Below are 20,572 nucleotides of genomic sequence, written 5' to 3'. Positions count from 1 at the left end.
CTCCTCAGTTACTTCAACAGGAAGTTAGGTGCTGACCGAGCAAGAGATCTGCACTGAAATGCTTTTCCAAGTGCATTTCTTGAAAAGGTGAAAAGGAAAATTTAAAAATCAACTGTGGCTTTATCAAATTTGAAGCATAAATTAGATTATAAAAGCCGTGTGGGTGTGATGAATCTAAGGGAACAGGAGAATCTGCAGAACGCCAAGGTATGGCCCACTTAGAATATCTGAGTCAGTGCTGCTGTCCTCACTGGGTGTTTCTCCTGGTACCCTGGCCTTCTCAGGGGCCAGTGTGAGTGCCGTCCAGGACGCTGTCGTTCGACAGGCCAGCGCTCTTCCCTTCCCGGCCTTCCCTCCTGGGGCCCGTCCATCTCCTTCCCAGGAGGCAGGTCTTGGTCCTGGCACATGCACACCCTTCACACTCCCCTCTTCTCTTTTTCAGCCGAGGAAGCAAGGATGAGCAGCTGGCCCTTCCATGGCGGTTTCTAGACATGTGGGAGTCTCCCTCACCAAAGAGCGATTTAAAAACAAGCCCATAGTATTTGCACTTTGTACTTTACATGTAAATCCACTTGGTAGAAACGAGATATTTAAACGGACTGTTTGGATCTGGAATGTGGAAGGCTGGCTTCAGACGAGTCCTCACATACAATGTATGTGTCCTTCGTCCACCGTGGAAACCCGCGCCTGGCGGACAGGAGTTTGGAAAGCACGGAGCTTCTCGGCTCTGCCCGGGGTAGCTGCTGGCAGCCTCCTCCAGGCCCTCTGCAGCCCTGCCTCGGGCTGCCCGCGCTCTTACAGTCCACAGGCGCCAGCCTTGTCCCCTCAGCTGGGGCTTCATAGAAGTGTCACTGAAATGGAGTTCATAGGTCTTGCCCTTACTGTGCTCGGACTGGCTGTTTCTTGGGATTCTGTGCCGGTCTGTTCATTTCGCTTTCCCGAGGTCTCTCGCACCCAATGAGCCAGGTCACCAGGAAGGACCGGGTCCCCAGGAAGGAGGGCAGAAATGGCTGGGGTGGGGGAGAGCTTTCAAACTTCTTCACCTCCACTTCTAAGCTTCTCTTTGGGTTTTGCCTTGGGCTCAGATAAGTCCAGGCAGGCGGCCTAGAGGGGCCCTTCCTTCAGAAAGGGGACCCAGGCTGTGACTAGGCCACTCCTGCCAGCCTGCTTCTCTGTGCCCCCAGGGTCCCCTGGAAGACAACGCTGTCCCTGAACAAATGGCCCCCAGGAGGCATGACGGCAGAGGTGTGGGCAGGGTGTGGACTGGGCCTCAGGAAGGGCTGCGAGTCCTGCTCCGCACACTGCTGAAACCTCAGGGCAGGGGCCTTGCCAGAGTCCATCTGAGGGTGTGGCACAAGAGGGTCAGCAACTGCGTGCCCACTGTGAGCAGCAGAGTTGGCTCTCATGGCCACTGCCACCCTGGACCTGGCCCTAAGCGAGAGGTGTGAGGCCAGCCAGCTCAGACTTCTGTAGGAGGGCCCTCGTGGCCTGGTCCCCCGCACGGGTCCTGTGCAGTCATGACCCTGAGAGTGTGTGGAGAGGCGTCACGAGGACTGTGCTTATTGTGCAAAGGCAAAGAACAAGCCGGGAGTCCCAGGCCAGCTCAACGCGCGTCAACATCGTCTAGGAAACAGCTGTGAGCCTAGTTGTTTTGGATACTCGTTTATATTGCTGAACTTTGAAATTAATCATTTTTCCTAGATTAAAATCAGACATGTGATCAAACTGCATTGAGTCTTTTCTTTCCAACCAACACGACTTGATACTTCTCAATGGGAAAGGTGTGTGCTGACGTGGAGGCAAAGCCAGGCTCTGGGCCGGGAGGCACAGGGCTGAGACGCAGGCCTTGCTTCTGGCCTGGCCTCCCGCGGTGTCCCCCTGCAGCTCAGGGACACTGCCATGCACCCCGTGGGGGCGGCTGTGTGGGCAGGGTGGATGCCCAGGGCTGGCACCCAGGTGTGCTGGGCTTTTCAGCTCCTGGGGAGCCCAGGCTCAGGAGAGGGCTGCAGCCCTCCCGGTACCCTCCTGTGCCAGAGGCTACGGGACCACAGAAAGGTTCCCTCGTCCTGGTGAAAGAGTCACACTGCTCGAAACCCGGAGGAGACACTCACTTGCAGCTCCCACCTCTCCCAGTTCTCCTCCGGGTGCCTGCCGGGGCTACTCAAGGCTCCGGCCTGCTCCAGCAGCCTCGCTCCCTCCTTGCACCTGGAGTGCCGCCCGGGTCAGAGAGGACTGGTCTCTTGACTCAGCCTGAGCTCGGAGCAGGAGGAAGCAGGGCAGACGAGCTGGACGTGCTCTCCGCAGGCAGGGGAGAATGGGAGGCCTGGGCAGGCAGAGGCAGGTCACTCTCTGCTGTGCAGCCTGGCCCCCCGGCCAGGGCAGGGACCAGGCTGCAGGGTCGGTGCTGGCAGCTGGGCTCTGGCCTTGGGGACAGTCCTCCACGTCTCGGCATTGGGCTTGTCTTGCACCAAGTTCCCCACAGCAGCACCTTTCTCCCCAGTCCCCAGCCAGTCCTGCCTAGAGCCTGCCTTTCTGCCCACCTGTCTTCCCTGGGCTGCCTGCATTGTGTCAGTAGAGCACAGCTGAAATCCCCTCTTCTCCCAGGGCTGGCGAGGACACCGCTGAGGTACGGTGTGAGCAGAGCCTGTGGCTAACATGCACAGAAAGGACGTGCTTCCAGACACACGCGTGGCCTATCCAGACCTGCCCTCCTGAGGGGACGTGGCACCCTCGGCAGCATTCATTACCCCATTACAGGAGGTCCCGATGGCCCCGTTCACGTCTCTGACTAGGGAAGAGTCGACACCTTGCAGTCATGTCAAGGAAGCCCCTGCCCCTGATTAAAGGACGCATTTCCCTCTCCACCAGTCCGCTTCCATCATCTCAGTTAATAAAAGCTCTTAAGTTTTTTTGTTCTCCGCCATCTGATGGTGGCCAGGAGAGCCTCTTGGTGCTTTGGCCATTTCTCAGGTCTTGGGAGTTTCGTGCCTGGAGGACATGCCCAAGAGCTGAGCTCTGTGTGAACGCTGAGCAGTTCGGGACTGTGCAGAGCCTGCGTCTTTGCAGACAGAGTAAGACACGGAGGCTGTGTTCCCCATGTGGGTGGAATGCGGCTTAACTATTAATCGGGAAACCGTTCATGTAAATAAGACCTGGAAAGGAAGGCCTCCCACAGCCCCAGCCGCCCTTCCAGGTGCGGAAAAGCCCCACAGATCAATGCCCTGGCGTGGAGCCCAGAGCACTCCTACCTGATCGTAAGTCAGATGCACGTCCACTAATGACAGTGCTTTTCTTTGGGAACCTTCTCGTCTGGTCAGACCTTCACACTTGGGGAGGTCTGGGCTTGTCACCTAGTGGACCCTCTGCAATGTCCTCATCTCTGTCACAGCCCCCTCTGTGAGCTTTGTCAGGCAAAGCCCAACGTAGAGAGCCCACACAGCCCTTCCCATAGAGCCTGCATCAAAACACTTGCAAACTCACGTCCCTCAGTGTTGTTTTGAGTTAACCTGCCGTTGAAGGGCAAGGGTGACCGTTGGGTGTCCCTGGTATTCCGATTCAGTCTTCTCTCTCCTCCACCCCTGGTTCCCACCTGGTCACCCTGCTTGCCAGCTTCTCGTGGGTGGCTCACCCACACATCTCTGCAGCCAGATGCTCCTCCTCCTCCTGTCTCCACAGCGGTGAGGCTGTTCCTCGGCCTTTTCCAGGCTGCATCCCATCCCCCTCACTCCTGGGGATCTCACTGTCTCTTTCCGCTCTGAGCTGGGGTGCCCCTGCCCCAACGGCTCCTGACCCTGGGGCCCTGCCCCATAAGGTACTCCTGAGCAGCAAGGTCAGCCGCTGGGCCTGGGCCTGGAGTAGGACCTGGGCAGTGCACAGACCTGCCTTCCTGAGGGGACATGGCACCCCAGGTAGCAGCAGCCTGGTTTCTGAGCCCTTCCAGCAGCACTCTCCAGAGCTGGTCATTCTCGTGGGTGTATTGGAAGGCCAACATATCCGCCTCTCTGGGTCTTGGGGAACTCCACGTTCTCGGGCTTCTGCTGTGTGGAGTGGGGAAGTTCACAAGGAGCTGACCAGCGCCTGACTTTCCCATGCCATCCCTGTGCTCAGCCCGCCTGAGCTGAGCCTCCCTCTGTCCACCATGGAGCAACGGGGCCTTCAAAGCCACTGCCTCCAGTGACGGTCTCCTGGGACTCTCCAGAGCAGGATGCATTCGGCTAATTTATTCGCTTTTCCTTTTCTGGAATCCTCCACTCGGGTGTCCGAAGACACCCTTCATCCTTTGCTCATAAGAGCCGGCTCCAACAGCAAGGCAGGAGTGACAGGAGCGCTCGACAAACGCTTCTCGGGGTACAGCTGCTGGTCAGGGTGGTTGGAGAGCTGGTGGGCGAACGTGAAGCACGCAGCACAGCACCTAGTGCACACACCTAGTGTGCCGCAGTGGGATTGTTCTCAGCAAACTCCACAGATCATTTCAGCCTTTTATCAGGAATGGGATCACACCTCCAATGGACCCACGTCCTGGTGGAAAATGAGCCACTGGCCAAAGGAGGAGTTGAGCTATATGGGTTACGCTGAGAGCATGTCACTTGGATACTCAGGAATCTGGGTTTGGGGCTGGGTCAGTGGCCAGCACCTGGAGAGGAGTCACACTATCGTCCTGGGTTTGACGAGACACCTTCCCCCAGCAGTGGCCAGCGTTTGGAGGAGAGGAGAGCTGTCACAGGAGCCGTTGTTCTCACTCCCTTCCCCCCACTATCTTAGGGTTTTTCATTTTCCGTATCTGACAATTGTAACTGAAACGGCAATGCTCCTCACTAGCACATAACTGCTTGTCCCCACTCATTCCTCCTGTCCTGGGACAAACACCTTTCTCTCTTAGAAAGAAGTCTGTATGTCACCACCTCCTCCTGCCCTCTGCAGGGATGTGAAGCAGCCGGACGTACAAACCCCCTTCTACGGCTTCGTTGCTCCGGCGACCCCTCTGTCTGGTTCTTCTGATTATTCCTCTACTGTCCTAGATGATACCGGCACACACACAATAAACAGCCAGCCCGTACCCTGTGCTCCGAGAATAATTGGCCCAGGACTGATAGATACCCTCCCTTGAACGTGGCTTCCGTTTCCATTCTGTTCAAGAGCAAAGAAGATGCACTAATGTCCCTCTGATTCCCAGATGAGATGTTTGTTCTGTGGGGCTGAAGCTCCCGAGAGGAGCTTCAGGACAGAGGACAGAGGGGCAGGACCTCAGGTTCCAGAGCTGAGGTCCTGGGAAGGCTATGGTCGTCCACTTAACTGCAGACACCTGGTCTCTGCAGCAGTTGTAGGGAAAACTATAAAGCAGACACAGATGCAAACGCTTCCTGCAAGAATTGTGAGCTGGTGCTTGACATGTGAATGCCTCCAGATGCCATGCTGATTGTTTGAACCCAGCTACGCATTCTTGATGTTTACGGTTCCTTTAAAATCAACATTTCAATTTAAATAGTGAAATAAGATACTCGTATGTCATAGTATTCGACTTTTTTCTCATACTCAAAACCACAGCTGGTCTCCTGGTCCCTACTGGGATTCCCCCATCCTAGCAGCACATCACGGCTAGAGCCTCGAGACCCCCCCAGAGCTGGCTGCAGCTTACCAGGCACCCAAACAGCATTCGCAGAGGCCAGTGCAGGAAAGGCCGACCCACTGTGACCATGCTGTCCCTAGATGGAGTCACCTCCAGCACAGTCGTCTTCTACATGTGACAGATGTCTGTCCTCATCGATTTCAGTGTTCAGGTGCCCACATGGTCCTCCAGGGGCCCTGAGCACTGCAGGCAGAAGGTGCAGACCCCCGCTCTCTCACCCATGTGAGCAGGGGCTGGTCATCGTGGCTGAGCGTGGACAGTCTAAGCCCTGGCGTCCAGGATGCTGCAGGAGATCATACATCCGCCTCCAGGTCTCACTGTGCCTTCCAGGCAGACGCAGACTCGCCATGTGTCATCGCTGCCCCTCATCGGTTGAACAGAGCCAGCGTGATGCTCTCCTCTCTTTAATCCTCAGGACATCCACAGTCCTCACTGGTGTCACAGTTATTTTTGTGACAGTGCCACCACCTTGTTCTTATGCCACACCGTTGGGCACTTAAGCCATTGGGGTTCCTTCCCCCTGGTCTGGGCCTGTAGGTCTGACACCAAGATGCCCCCGTGGTCAGGCTCGGCTGAGGCCTCAGCTCCTGGCTCACACACGGTCCATCTCCCGGTCACCTCGCATGGTGAAGACGCAGCAGAGGCCCATCCTCGTGACCTCACCTGAACCTACTCACCCCCAAAGACCTCATCTCCAAACACCTCACACTAAGGTGAGGCTTTGGCCAGACATTTGGGGGTGCAGAACTCAGTCCCTGTCGTGTTTCCCATAAGAACCATTTGATGTGAGCTCAACATTTAAGGTCAACTCCAGAGGACCAGGTGAGGTCAGTGGAGCCTGCACAGGGGTGGGGGTGGTCTGGAGCAGCAGGTGTGCGCCCTGCAGAGGGGACGGGAACGTGAACACAGCAGTGTCACTGTGAAAGTGGGACTGGCAATGGCCCGCGGGATCCACATGCCACCAACCCACTGTGCACACCCGAGAATTCAGGACCACGGGCGAGGGAGCCCTCAATGGGGAATCGGAAGACGGGACCAGCGTCATTTCCAAACTCAGAGCAGACTCAACCCAAGGAGGGGGTCTGACCCAGAGCAGAGGCCTTCCCCTCCTCAAGTTCGACATATCAAGGTTCTAGTGAAGCCTAATTGCACGGTACTTTTGGTTCCTCTGACAGAGATCCTCTGGAGATTCGGCTGATAGAGTAACAAGCTGAAGTTATTTATATAGCTACACATTGCTGGTAAAGAAAGTGGAAAAGTGTGCATTCTAACTTTGTGTGTGTGTGTGTGAGAGAGAGAGAGAGAGAGAGAGAGAGAGAGCGAGATTGCCAAAGGTTTTTGGTCTGTAGTAACGGAAAAAAGAAAACCCATTTCCTGGATCGCTGTGTAAGTCGTCTTCCCCAGAGCCCTGCCATGGGGCTGCTTCCACAGGAGCCTGTTGGGGCTGAGCACCCGGCTCTGCTAGGAACTGCACCGAGACCCCCAGGCCCCTTGCATGCCTATCGGCCTTAAAGCCTCACCTGTGCCTGGAAACCGAGGCCCGACAGCGGTTCTGGGGGTTAAGTGGGGTTAGCGTGCACAGTGTGGGCACAGGAGAAAACTTGCGGGGACAGAGAATGCTGCATATCGACGTGCACACACTGCTCTCAGGCACCCCGGGTCACACACGGCTCACAGCCTCACGGCAGCCTGCAGTGTCGGCAGGACTGTAGGAGCCACCCCTGCGAGGGCAGACGAGATGCAGGCCAGGGCCTTCCAGAGCCCTCGTGGCTCAGCCTCAGGGACCCACCCGGAGGGCCCCACAGCACCTGTGAAGAGTGGGCTCAGGGGACAGTGTCTGCCAGTGGTGTCCAGGGCCTTCCTCAGGGCCCTCTGTGGGTCAGCCTCTGGGAAGAGTGGGCTCAGGGGACAGTGTCCATTGGGCAGTGCCCTGAGGTGTCCATGTCTCCCCAGACTTGCAACCTGAGGTGGCAGCTAACACACCCTGTCTCTGCCTCACAGTGGCCTGAGGAGTGTCCTTGTGAGCAGCAGCACATCCCACTCCCTCAGGAGACGGCACTTCCCTTTGAAGGAGCATGTCATATTTTAGAATATTCCTAATAATGAATATTTATTAGGAAAACTAAGCCATATACTAGGTGAACCTTGGAATGAAACTAGAAATGAGACCCTGCAGGGTGGACAGGGAGTCCATCCCCTATGGTGCTGGAGCTCCTAGCGGAGGAACAGAGAAGGCAGACCGTCCTGGGTGGGGGCCACAGGAAGTGGCCGGGGGTGGAACTGAGAGGAGTCCTCCCTGATCCAAAGGTGGGTGCTGCAAACCGTAGTGCGGCGTGTGGAGGCATCCCACGCCCTATTTGTACAATGTTCCTATGTTGGTGGACTCACAGACTCAGGAAGAGGCACACCGAGTGCAGAGGCCCCCTGGGCCCTTCTCTGACTTCCCCAGGGAAGTACCTCACATGCTACGGAGCCGCCCTGGAGAAGCCAGGAAGCTCTGTCCACACACACAGATGACCAGATGGTGAGGCTCACTCGGGCTCCCTGGCTGCACAGGCGCTGGAGTTGGGCACACGCTGGGCCTTGGGCAGGTAGCCGCTCCACTCTCAAGACAGAAGCCCGGAGCCCCACCAAGCAGGCAGCTACCCATCAGATGGTGTGTCGGCAGGTGGACGCGGCGACCGTGAGAACAAACCTCAGAGTGGGACCCGTGTGGTCTGCGTGAAGAGCAGAAGGAGGAAGCCCTGTCCCCAGGAGGCCGCAGAGCAGGAGGCTGCGGGCTGGGTCCAGGGTGAGTCCCAGGCCTAGATCTCGGTGGTTTCCCGGAGCTGCCTGTCCACGTCTTTACCTGCAGTTCTTACCTTAGCCCAGCTGGCCAGCTCTGCTTCAGGGCCTTCGTCTTCCAAGCCACCCGTGACGCCCTAGGAAGAATCCCCGGGGTCCCTCACCCGACACAGCAGGCCCTGGCCTGGCTTCACATTCCCCTTGAGGTGCTCACGCCCCGGGGCTTGTGCGTGGGGTGGGTGAGAGAGCAAAGTGCGTGAGCAGGACAGTCAGTGAGCTGCTCAAGGTGCGCTGACTAGTGGCGGAAGCTCCACACCCCCTTCCTTCCTGGGCAACAGCACCACGGCCTTGGGCCTGTGCGGACAAACAGAGGTGAAAACACACTTTAAAACGTGATTGGATAGAAACACAGAATGGAAGCATTTTGTAGATAATAATGTTACAGAGTGTCCATGTCACCCACTAAGTTCTCATTGGTCAGTGGAGTCTCGACAGTAGCTGAGGTTTTGAATCTGCCCGATGTTCCTTGCTGGCCATTCTCCATCTGCCTTTCTCCTTTTCCCTTTGGCTGTGGACTCCATCTCCTTGCCCTTTGTGCTAGGCACTGATGACGTGCACGAAGGGGAGGGTCAAGTAGGGGAATCAGGGTCAGGACAGAAGCCACCAGCCCACAGACGGGAGCCAAGTGCCAGAGTCCCCTGCTCAGGGTGGGAGTCCCTCAGCCGCAGCAGCCTGTCGGGCAGGGGACATTCCAGAGCACACCTGGCCTTCGAAGGCACTGTCTGAAAGCCAGCTAGTGCTCTGCGAGCCCAGGGGATGGGCTCAGGTCTTGGCTCAAGGACCATCTTGCTGAGGCTGGGCGAGGGCAATGGGGTCCTTGAGGTCCTCCTGGCCACGGCGGGTGCCTTCCTGCCAGACCTGCGCTCCAGCCTGCTGACTCAGGCACGTTTCCATCAAAAATCTGACGGACGGTGTCAGCCACGTTCAACACACTGACTCCCAGAGGAGAGGGCCATCGGGCTGCAGGCCTGGTGGGCAGCTTGGGCCTTTGGTGTGGGGACAGGCCTGCAACGCCCACTGAATGTACCTAGCTCATCACTCCTCAGCACCCATCTGCCTGTGCTCACCCCCTGCTGTTTTTGAGTATCTGTGAGCTGGCGTCACATTCCTCCTGGGCACCGCGACCTCGAGAAATGAAGAACAGGAAAAGTTAAGCGAGGCAGCAGGAGAAGGTCCTTAAGACGTACCATCGAAGTCCAGGCGCAGGGCAGCTGCAGGGCTGGGGGGCGGCCCAGACCCCCAGGGCTGGGACACTGCCCTTGCAACACCCTGCAGGGCAAGGGCCCCAGACCAGAGGTACAGGCTGCTGGCCCAGGGCTGAGGCCTCAGGGCCAGGGGTGGAGGGGAAGAACTCCCGGCCCAGGAAATGCCAGGAGCCCCTGAGGCTCTTAGTGCCGCACAGAGGCTGGTGGGCGAGACACAGGGGCACCATCATGCCACTCGGAGGTTTGCAGACACGGTAAAATGTGATCTGACCTGTCAAATATTTAAAGGATCCTCAAAGAGCTCTGGAGGGCAGTGTCTGCGAGCAGGCGGGAGGTGGTGACCCAGGGGCAACCTGTTCTGGAGCCTGGGGTGTCAGGGTCATAATGGCCTTGAGCAGGGGGGGACTCTTGTGGCTTGCTGGTCTTGGTGTCTACTGCAGGGTAACCCTCCTGGGTTCCGTGTAACAGGCTCAGAAGGAGCAAGTTGCGTGTACACACACCTGGTGTGTGCACAGGGAAGTGAGCTGAGAAGGTGACATGGGGGAAAGTCAGCACCCGAGGACGGATCTGGGGACTCTGCACCACACCTCCAGTGTCTCTGTAAGTCGGGGGATTTCAAAGTAGAAAAACAGTGAGAAGTAATATACTAATAAGAGAGTACAGCATAAACACTAAAATTAATGTCGAAGGAAATTAAAAACAAGAACTTGGCCACAAAGGAGGTCCTGACACATTCCAGAGCTTTGATATCACACAGACCTTGTTTATTGCCACAGTAAAATCCTGTTGGAAATTAGCATTCATATAACAATATCAAGTATTTGGAAATTTAAAAAATCACATTTCTTGGGCTGGGGATGTGGCTCAAGCGGTGGCACACTCGCCTGGCATGTGTGCGGCCCGGGTTCGATCCTCAGCACCACATACAAACAAAGATGTTGTGTCCGCTGAAAACTAAAAAATAAATATTAAAAAATTCTCTCTCTCTCTCTTTAAAAAAAAAAACACATTTCTGAATTAATCATTGGTTAAAGAAGAAGTTATGACATTAATTACAAAATACTTGCAACTGTAACCAGGAGAACTTGTGCTACCCAGGTCCACCAGCGGCAGACGTGGCCACGATCCAGTGCAGACGTCCAGAGCCCTCGAGTGGAAGAAGGGCCCAGGACTGCACAAGCCAGAGTGCGATGGCATTGCAGCCACGTGGGAAGAGACGGCCTCAGACCCGAGGGGAAGCGGGCCCACGCATGCCCCTTCCCCGAGAGGACAAGCCTTCCCAGCTCCCAGGCGGCTGCTGACCGCACAACTGAGATCCCCTCTGGTGGCTGCTGCTCTTTCTGGATGAAGAATCTTGAATGATTCTGTTCCTCTCTTCACCTTGGCTTCTAGGAAGCTCAGACACATTTGTGGAGGAGCAGGGCAGCTGCAGGGCTGCCGTCCTGGGCCGTCCAGGGCCTTTCCGCCACACTTTGACCACCAACTCCACCTCGGACCCCTCTTATTTCCTCTAGACATACGTTCTCCGTGAGCTGATTTTGTAGTGGACTTGCCTTTACCCTGTTTTACTAGCTGCACTTCAAGGCACTTCGTAAGCTATGAAAAGGTTTTCCCAGGGGCTACCATTGACTCAGGGAAAGAAATGCTGTCCCTTTGACAGAAAGGAGAGTATCCCACGATGGTCAGGTCTCATCAGCCCCTGCCCTGAGTCCAGGTCGGGAGGCCACACGGAGCCTCCGTGGCACACAGTGTGGGGGTCACGTGGCCCAGGGAAGCCACGCTAAGCCTGGAATCCCCCAGAGCTCCTGAAGGGTGCTGGGTCCGCAGGTCGGCCTGGGGTGAGGGATGCGGCGACTCTTCCCCCAGGAGGCTGTGACGTCTCTCTGTGCTTGAGTATTTTGAGGTAGTCAGTCCTTGCACACACTTAGCAAGATGGCTTTGTTCCTTAATCTTTAGATTCAAGTGGGCTTTAAAGAAAATTATGGTTCATGTGTTTCTAATCCTTGATTCTTACTGAGACATACCTGACAGTGCTTTGTAATAGTTACCTGACGTAGGGACGTTTTGAACTCCTGTTTCCCCAAGCCGAGGCCTTGGGTGGAGGTGCGGCTCCCAGCCACAGAGCTGGACCTCAGGAGGGTGGAGGGGACTGCTGTGAGAGCCACGCCCTTCCTGCCAACGCGGAGGGTGGAGCCCTTAAATTCCTTACTTCCCAGCGCCCTAGCTGAGAGCCCAGAATGGGAGGAGGGGAGGCCTGCGGCTGGCCCTGGCCCTGGGTCCAGCATGGCCATGGGGGGGTGGCCTGGCCTGCAGGCCCTGGACATTCTCCGGGCAGCAGAGCAGCAACCCTGGGGACCTGGGTTTGGAGACCTGCTCTGCTGCCCTTCTCCTGGACTTTCCTGCCTGCATCCGGGCTCGGAAGCAGAAAACAGGAGAGTGTGGTGAAAGGAGCCCTGGGCACAGAGGGACCTGGCTCCTGCCTCTTCTGCAGTGAGAAGACCTCCCTGCCGTTCTTCTCGCGTAGCTTCTGCCAAGAACCACTGTGTCCCCAGGCGAGAAGGACGGACCCCAGAGCCCCGAGGCAGCGACGCACCCAGCAACCCAGGCCCTGTGCCCAGGCCCCACTGGACATCCAGGGCAGTGAAATTCAGAAGGAAGACGCAGCTCTGAGGCCCAGACACACCATTGGTAGCTCTGTGACTGGACACTTGCATGACCCTAGGGGCTGTGAGTCGCCTCACTGTGAGGATGCAGGTGATGGAACCCATCCTGCCTCCGCATCAGACTCCAGAGGGCACTTGGTACAGAGGGATCGCAGCAGGTGTCGTGTGAAGGACAGCTGGGGCTGTTCTGTCCCCTGCACCCGCCCAGGGTCTCACTGAGGCCTTCCTTCCACCTGGAAGTCAGAGCCAGGTGCTGTTCTGTCCCCTACACCCGTCCAGGGCCCCTGGGCTTGAATCATAGCGGTCAGTGCCTATACATGTCTCTGTGTGTGCTCGATCTACACGTCTGTGTGTGTATACACTTGTGTGTGCATAAGTGTAGCTTGTGCATTCAGCATGGATTCTTTGATTAACTGATGTAGAGTCACAGTCAGTCCTGAAGCAGACAGGACAGTGAGTGGCAGACCAGACTGAGGGCCAGAGGAGCCTGCAGGGTCCAGAGGTGGCAGTACCGGAAAGGAGTCCGGCTGTGCTAGTGCAGTGACCACGGTGTCAGAGGGTCCAACGGGGTCCCACCTGGAGAAAAGGCACGAGGTTGGAGAAATGAACTGCTCTGACAGACACTCACGCCCGGGACCCCGGCGCAAGGGAGCCTGGTGCACACAGACCCCACCTCCTGCTGCCTGGCACTGTCCCTGAGCCAAGTGACCCTTGTCTTTGGTCTCTCTACCCAGGGGCATTGCCCCCAGAAGAACCCCTGGCGCCAGATGGTTAGACGCCCCTCTGCACCACAGAGCCAGAGCAGATCTCACCAAGGAGGGCAGTGGCCCCAGGGGGCTGCAGAGACCACACGGCACACGAGGACCCCCTGGTTGACCCACAGTTTACATCCACACATCACTGAGCCAGCCACACTCCTGAGAGGTAACACAGACGCAGCCCTGACATTCAGACCTTCAAACACACTTTAACTTGTGGATAACCTTCAGGATTCTGGGAACAGAGCAAGCCTGGGAGGCGGACCCACACCTGGGGCGGGAGGCTGGCAGACAGGGCTTCCAGGAGACCAGGGCACTTTCTCTCTGTGAACTAAGATGCCACGTTGCTGGTTGGATTGCATGACGGGTATTACAAAGCATTTATAAAGGTTCATTTCACCCCACCCCAGCCCCACCCCCAGAACCCCTCAAACCATGAATTCTGGGCAACGTTCGGTGCTTTGAAGGGACACCTGCCGTTACACCCAGGTCAGAGGTGGAATGACCAGAGGAATCTGGGGGAAGTTGTGACCTCGTGGGCTTGCTGTGCAGCTGCTCAGATGGGCACTCAGTGACCCGTCCCAGGCTGCACACGGTGCGTGGCCTCCTGCCACAGGTCCTGACTGGAGCAAGGCAGGTGTCAAAGCTAGAACAGCCATGCGAAGCGTGGCCCGCTGGAGTCTGGTCCCACGGCAGGGAGCCCCTGTTTGTCACCGCCGAGGGCTTTCTCCTTCCTCAGGTCCTGCGCTCAGCGGGGAGGAGGGCTTCCTGGCTCACCCCTGCACGCTGGCGTCGCCCCGCGGTGTCAGGAGCTCTGCTATGTTGAAGAGCCGCTCTCCACGGGAGCCCTCGGGGCTTTGCCAGCAGCTCACGCTGATGTCCTCGGACCGCCTTGCTGCTCAACGCTGGGCCCTGCCACAACTCCTGCTGTGGGAAGGTCAGAGCGAGGCTGGGATGAAAGTCCTTGAGGGTCAGCAAGGCCCCCGTCCTGTGATGTGTGCCCCTGCCCAGCTAAAAGCCACCAACGCCACATGAAGGGGAGAATGCCACTGGCTGCCCCATCGAAGGGCCTCGGTGAGTCACGTGGGGCGTTTAGGGCCGAGACGGGTCAGGTGACCAAGGCCCCTCACACTACACCACCCTCTGTGCTGCCCTGAGGATGCCCGATCTCTGAAATCTCCCGCCAGTGACCCAGGCCGCAGCGCCTCGGGCAAAGAGCCCGTGAGAAGTCCAAATAACTCCAAGGGCCAGCCTCCCCATGACCTCAGACCCTGGCCTCCACGAGGGTCCACAGCACCAGCAGGGCCAGGTGGTCATGCCCCTGCATCTCAGGGTCCTAGTGCCCTTGCCCCCTGATGGATGCTCCAGCTCTACACCGGCACTGTCCTTCCCAGCTCCGGAGGCCCAGGGCCCTTCTGTCACCTGCGTTGAGAGGCATCAGTGTGGGGGTGACTGGGGCCAGGAGACCAGGGAGCCCGGACAGCTACGGGGCCTCTGGCAGTGCTAGTCCTCTGTCCTCACGGGCTGTGCACGGCTTCCACATCTGATGAGTCGATCATGAGTCTATGCCCACCAGCTGGGCCCTGGCACCCAGGTCTGGGTTCACCTTGTCTGAGCACCACCATGTGGGGGTGAGGGGATCGAACTGCATTGGCACCGTGGGCCCGAGCCCAGCACATGACCCTGGAGCGGCTGGGCCTTGTGCAGAGAACCAAGGGCCCAGAAGGCGGAGGCTGAGGTCCGGGGAAGGCCCAGCCTCCCAGGGTGCAGACTCCACAACCACACGACCAATTCCTTCAAACCTTTCAGTGTCTCTTGACCTAAGTACATATGTCGTCTATGTACACGTGTGTTTAATACGCGTGTGTAGACACGTGTGTGACTATATAGTGCATTATAGAATGTCTACATTATAGAATGTATTTTATTTATGTGTGTGTGTAATGTATAAAACCAAATGTATACATGTATGTTTTCATATGCGTTTTGTGCATACATATGTAACATGTGTGCACATGTGCTTACACATCCGATGTGAGGTGCATGCATGTGTATGTGAGCATACGTGCATGCAGTGTACAGCAGCCTCTCTTAGTTTTGTGTTGTTACCTGCGATTTTTTCCATATGTTTGGAGCAGTCTATTAGGAACTGACAGTGGGGTTAGTTGTTACTTACTACCTATTGGTACATGTCACAGTCTGAGTTCCGCAGAGGTGTCAGTTATCTGAACTCAACTTTAGTTCAAAAATATTGCCTGAAAACTTGCAGAATTAAAGAGTGTCTTGATTTTAAATGGCATGACATTCTGAGCAGCATGATGAACCTGTGTCTTCCCCTGTGTCCCACCTGGGTCATGAATCATCCCTCTGCCCAGAGCATCCACCCTGTGTACACCACCCTCCTGTCAATCATGGAGCAGCTGTCCGGGTGGTAGAATCATACTGCTGTTCATGTGGCCCTTGCGGCCCTTGCGTAGTGTCCTGACACTCGGTCACAATGCCCGATATTGACTCCACTGCAGTCGGCACTCAGCATTTACCATCCATGATGCCACAAGGAGAAGGTGAGTCCACAGTGTGGAATTTTGAGAGGGACTGTGGGGGAAAGGCCATATTCCCATAACTTTAATTACAGTACATAGTAAGAGTTGTTCTGCTTTTATTATCTATCATGGTTTTTTTCTTTTTGTTTTTGGTTCCGCAAATTGAACTCGGGGTGGCTTAACAAGGAGCCACATCCCAGCTGGACTGATTTAGCTATCTATTTATTTATTTAGAGACAGGGTCTCACTGAGTTACTGAGGTCCTCACTAAGTTGCTGAGGCTCAGCTTTGAACTTACTCACTCCTCCTGCCTCAGCCTCCTGAACTGCTGGGATTACGGGCCTGCACCACCGTGCCCGGCTTAGCTGTTCTTATTGATCTCTCACTGGGCCTGCTTTATAAATTAGTCATGGGTTTTTAGGTATAGGAAAAGGCACGACCTGTTGAGTCCCACCCTCTCTGGGGCTTCGGGAATTCACCAGGGGTCCTGGAACCTGCCTTCAAGGGTCAGGGGATGACTGTCTACTTGAGGGTGTGCAGGATTTCAGGGAGCAGACTGGCTGTCCTGTCTGTGGGTGGTTGTCTTATGATGTCACTGAGCTGGCTGAGGGCCTGGGCTCAGCACGCCCACCGGCTCCCTTGTCTGAAGACTGACTCTTCACGAGCTCTCGTCCTCAAGGGGTGGTCAAAGAAGTTTTAAACAATGAAGTGGCTGATCTTGGGAAGTGTCCACCCAACACCTGGGAGGCCCTGCTGGGGCTTCTGGCCCTCTACCCTTGCTGCTGGTGGGCTGCAGCACTGGCCAGGGCACTGGGCAGAGCAGGGTCATTTATTACACCACACCCCCTCTGAGTCCCAGAGCCTGCAGACGGGCCCTCTGGCAGTTCTGAATGTGGCCACCCTTTGAGGCCAGTGGCAGTGATCCATGTCCACCTGAGGCATTCGTGAGGGGGGTCTCCAGATCACTTGGCCTCCAGCTTGGCTCTGGAACCATGCGTATGGTTTGACTGAAGTCGTATGGCAGTGTTGAAGCCCAGAACAAAATCAGCAGATTTCATCTGACATTATTGCATGTGGGTTCATGAGGTTTTGTGGTTTCTTCATCAAACTTGCAGTTAAATGTTACAAAATGAAACCATAAAAACCTTGTCTAGGAAAAAATCCATGTCTCTCCAGAGGCGCCAAATGCGCTTTAAGGCTGAACGTTTGGGCCGGCTGGGAAAGGTTAGTCCTGAGTTTACGAAATTGCCTGGATGGGACATTAAATCTAGCAATTACAGTGTTTCTAATAGTTTTCAATTTTGAAATAAAAATAAACGTTGAAAAGAGAAGCAGATCACAATGTCCTGCGAGTCTTCAGAGGTTCCGGGGTCAGAGGTGGAGTGCAGCTTTGACCAACGAGGCTGGGACATTGGGCCATAAACAGTGACTGTTCCCTCAAAAGCCACGAGTGGAGGGAGGCCCTGGCACCAGCCCCTGCCCCAGGCCGACCACCCGACTGTGGTCGTGGATTCTCCCATCTTCACACTTGTGACTTCTCCAGCAAGAGCGCGTGGTGGCTGTGGGTGACAGGGAACTGCCGTCTCTGGCATGTGCCAAGGTCCGTTAGCACGTGGGCCTTCCTGCACCCTGGTTCTGCAAGGGCTGCCCTCCTTGGATCAGCCTGGCCTGTTCACGGCCGCTGCTTGCAGGCAATGCCACCCTGTCCTCCTGGAGGAGCAGGAGGGAGGCTCTGGCCCGGGAGCCTGGAAGGGGGTGTGTCTCTGGGAAGAGCAGAGAGGACCTGTGACAGTCCCAGGCTGCTGGCTCTCCTGGAGGGCAGGGCCCAGCGACCCCAGGGGGAGGGGCAAGGGTCAGATGGGGAGGTGTCGGGGTTGAGGGTGGGATGGGCATCGGGGTATGGGCCCAGGCCAAATGGCAGGGCTCATCTTCTCATAGAAAAGTCATTCTGAAACTTTATATTTTACATAAATATGGCCTGAAATTTCAGGATAAATATCTCCCTTCAGAGTGAACATCAGCACACCTGGGTGGAGCCCTGTGATGTGCCAGAAGTGTCCCCAGGAAGCTGGAGCCCAGCGAGGGCTGGGTGTGGAGCTCTGGCTCCTAGGAGGGTGGCTGGCCCTCCATGCACGGCAGTGCCAGTGCCACCGCGTCTGTGGGAGACTGCAGCCGGTGTCAGCGGTCGTCCTAGCAACGCTGAAGGCTTGATGGGCCTGGACTCCCACCCCGACAACTGGAAGCCTTCCTGCTGTTGGAGGAGGGACCTGGCGTAGAGGAGAGAGGGGTCTGGAGAGAGCAGGGCCATGTCTGGAGGTCAGTGCGGTGCCTGCACCCGAGAGGGCAGTGGGGCGGCCCGGCCCCGTCCACGGGCAGCCAGGCGAGGACCGATGCCTTCACACCCAGGCTGCTCCTCCAGCATCCCCTCTGCTCCCCAGGAAGGCGCAGGCTGAGGTCCTGGGGCCACGCGGCCTTGCAGGGCTCAGCTCAGGAACACCCACCCACCACAGGGCAGCCTCTCCACCAGCCCCTAGACTCATGTTGCTCAAGAAGCAGCCACACTCCAAGGTGCTCTAGATGGCCCCGAGTCCTGAGGCTGCTGCTTTTCTTCCCTCCCCCCCCGAGGGTGGACTCTGCACCCCGGCTCTGGCGCTGCTGCGGGGCCTTCTGGGAGGAGCCTGAGCTTGCCGGGCTGGTTCTTGCCTTTCCTGGGGTCTGTCAGAAAGTTGCTCCTGCTTGTTTAGAAATCACGCTTCCCGCCCTTGTCCATATCCAGCTGATGGTGCTGCCAAGAATCAAGGAGACACTGAGTGGCATTCAGAAGAAATCTAAGTGACTTCTCCTTCTGCCACCCAGAGAGAACTCCGTTAGCACTGTGATCACTGTTCCAGGTTTGTATGTGTGCATTTGCATAATGGATCATTCTGGGTGTTTGATTCTAGGTTCCATTTCCCCTCCCCCTATGACTTCTTACGTTTCCCCCTTTTTTTCTTTGTGGAGCTGGACACAGACTCAGGCCTTGCACGTCCTAGGCAAGCGCTCCCCCACCGAGTCGCGCCCTGGGCCTCAGCTCAGATCTGCGCAGGAGTAGCGCAGTCCGGCCTGCGTGCCCGTGGCCAGGTGCCCTTCCTCCTGCTGCACATTGAAGCACTTCTTGTTGTTCAGTAAGACTTTCGCCAAGTGTTTCACGCTTTTGCCTGAAGTGACTGATGTCTCCAGTCCTACGAGGAGAGTCTGGGTCAAGTGCTAGGTTCCTGCAGAGGAGTCTGGCTCGCGTTGGTACCTCTGTGGAGGGCAGTGAGCGCAACCTTCCTGCTGGTTCTTTTCAGGGTGAGGACGCCGGGAGAGAGGTTTCCTTGGTGATATTTCCTTCTGTTTGGCTCTGAGGATGGCTGAGAGAGCAGAGTGAAGGACACGGAAGGATTTTCAGACCCTGTCACTAGAAGACAGGCCACAGGGATCGAACTGCCACTTGGGCTTCCTGAGAGCCACCTCCCACCTCCAAACCCAGGAGGGTGACCACATGTGGAGGCAGGGCCTTTGCAGACATAGTCAGTCAGGGTGAGGTCCTTAGGAGGGCCCTGGTCCTCATGACCCCAACAGAGAGTTGACATGGGCGCAGGCTTGCTGCCCACCTGCCTGGGACCAGGAACATCCCACCTGGCTTGGGCAAAGGGAAGAGCTTTAGGGAGCTAACAAGGAGGCAGAGGTGCTCAGAGGTCTCCCCAGTTGGGAGTGGCCAGGCAGGGGTGAATGGAGGGCTTTGATGTCGGAGGAGCCGTGGCCTCTCCTGCACATGTCCCCAGCAGCCTCATCTCTAATCTAGGTCTGCAGGCCCCGCTCTCCTTCCCCGGATTCCACTCATGCAGGCCTTTGGTTCCAGGATCTCAGGTCATTTTGGGTCAGGCCTAGGCTTCCACACCATGGCCTGAAACAGCTTAGCAGGGCTGGAGGCAGGATAGTGCCATTTCTGGCTGCTTTTCAAGATGACCGTGTGGGTACTCAGGCAGAGAACAGGGGTGCAGCCCCAAGCCAGGGCCACCGAGGGTGGTTGCCACCCCAGAGCTGGGAGGGGCAGGAAGGACCCTCTCCTGCAGGCTTCAGAGGAGCCTGGACCTGCCCACACTCTGACCATAGGCTCCTGCCTCCAGAACGGAGAGGATGAACCTCTACCATGACACCACCTGGTTCAAGCCTGGGTTTGCTGCCACCCCCCACCCCCAGCACTCGTGTGGCACGTATGCTGCCAAGCCTCCACCTGCCACCTTCCTGCCCAGGTACAGCAGGGCCCATCCCCTCTGGTGCCCAGGGAGTGTCCGCACTGTCCCGACCCACCCTGGTGGTGATGCCAGCAGGGCCCATGATCCTGAGGAGGCTTCCAGTGCTGGGCCTCTGTCTAGGGGAGGCCAGAGATTGAGTCTCTGCAGGAGGAAGCAGCGGTCTCTGCGTTCACCCCGGCAGCTGGGCCCTGCGTGGCCCTCTGTGGGCCCTTCTCTCAGAGGCTGGGTATTGGGCACAGGTGTCAAATCCCTTTCAGCTTGACTGGGTGGACAGAGGTGTGCCGTCCCACTTTCTTGCCATCTAGGCACCCTTCCCCAGCTGGCTCTGCACTTGGAGGTGACCTCCCTGGGCAACACTGTGGGCATCTTTTCCATCAAGCCCAGCTGGGGGGGACCACGGGAGGCACCAGCAGGAGGGCAGGACGAGCACTCACAGCCCCTAACCAGCCAGGCTGCGAAGACGCCCTTCATAACACACACAGCAGCCACTGCGGGCGTGTGGTCTGCTGTGCACAGGTCCGTGACACACACAGAGCAGAGAGCCCTCACCCAGACCCTCTGCGCTGTGCAGACAGGTAAGAGAGCAGGTAAAGGGGAGGAGAGGTGTGTCCAGGAGCACGGCTGCCGGGAGTGGGCACTCCTGGGGCAGACCA

At 56.9% G+C, this 20,572-nt stretch overlaps 1 protein-coding gene across 3 annotated transcripts in view; it reads left to right on the top strand.

The window, feature by feature from the left end:
* Smoc2 (SPARC related modular calcium binding 2) overlaps window positions 1–1,725 on the top strand; it is a 112,217-nt gene extending 110,492 nt beyond the window's left edge. For all 3 annotated transcript variants that reach the window (XM_048805787.1, XM_048805786.1, XM_048805784.1), the window contains one exon: window positions 443–1,725. In XM_048805787.1, the coding sequence (XP_048661744.1) occupies window positions 443–460 (18 nt within the window). In that variant the 3' untranslated portion in view covers window positions 461–1,725. The remainder of the gene's footprint in view (window positions 1–442) is intronic.
* The last annotated feature ends 18,847 nt before the right edge of the window (window positions 1,726–20,572 follow it).

The sequence above is a fragment of the Marmota marmota genome, unplaced genomic scaffold, assembly GCF_001458135.2.
Source record: "Marmota marmota marmota unplaced genomic scaffold, marMar, whole genome shotgun sequence".
Classification (NCBI taxonomy): Eukaryota; Metazoa; Chordata; class Mammalia; order Rodentia; family Sciuridae; genus Marmota; species Marmota marmota.
The sequence above is the reverse complement of the archived record's forward strand: the minus strand, read 5'-3'. Positions and strand labels throughout refer to the sequence as shown.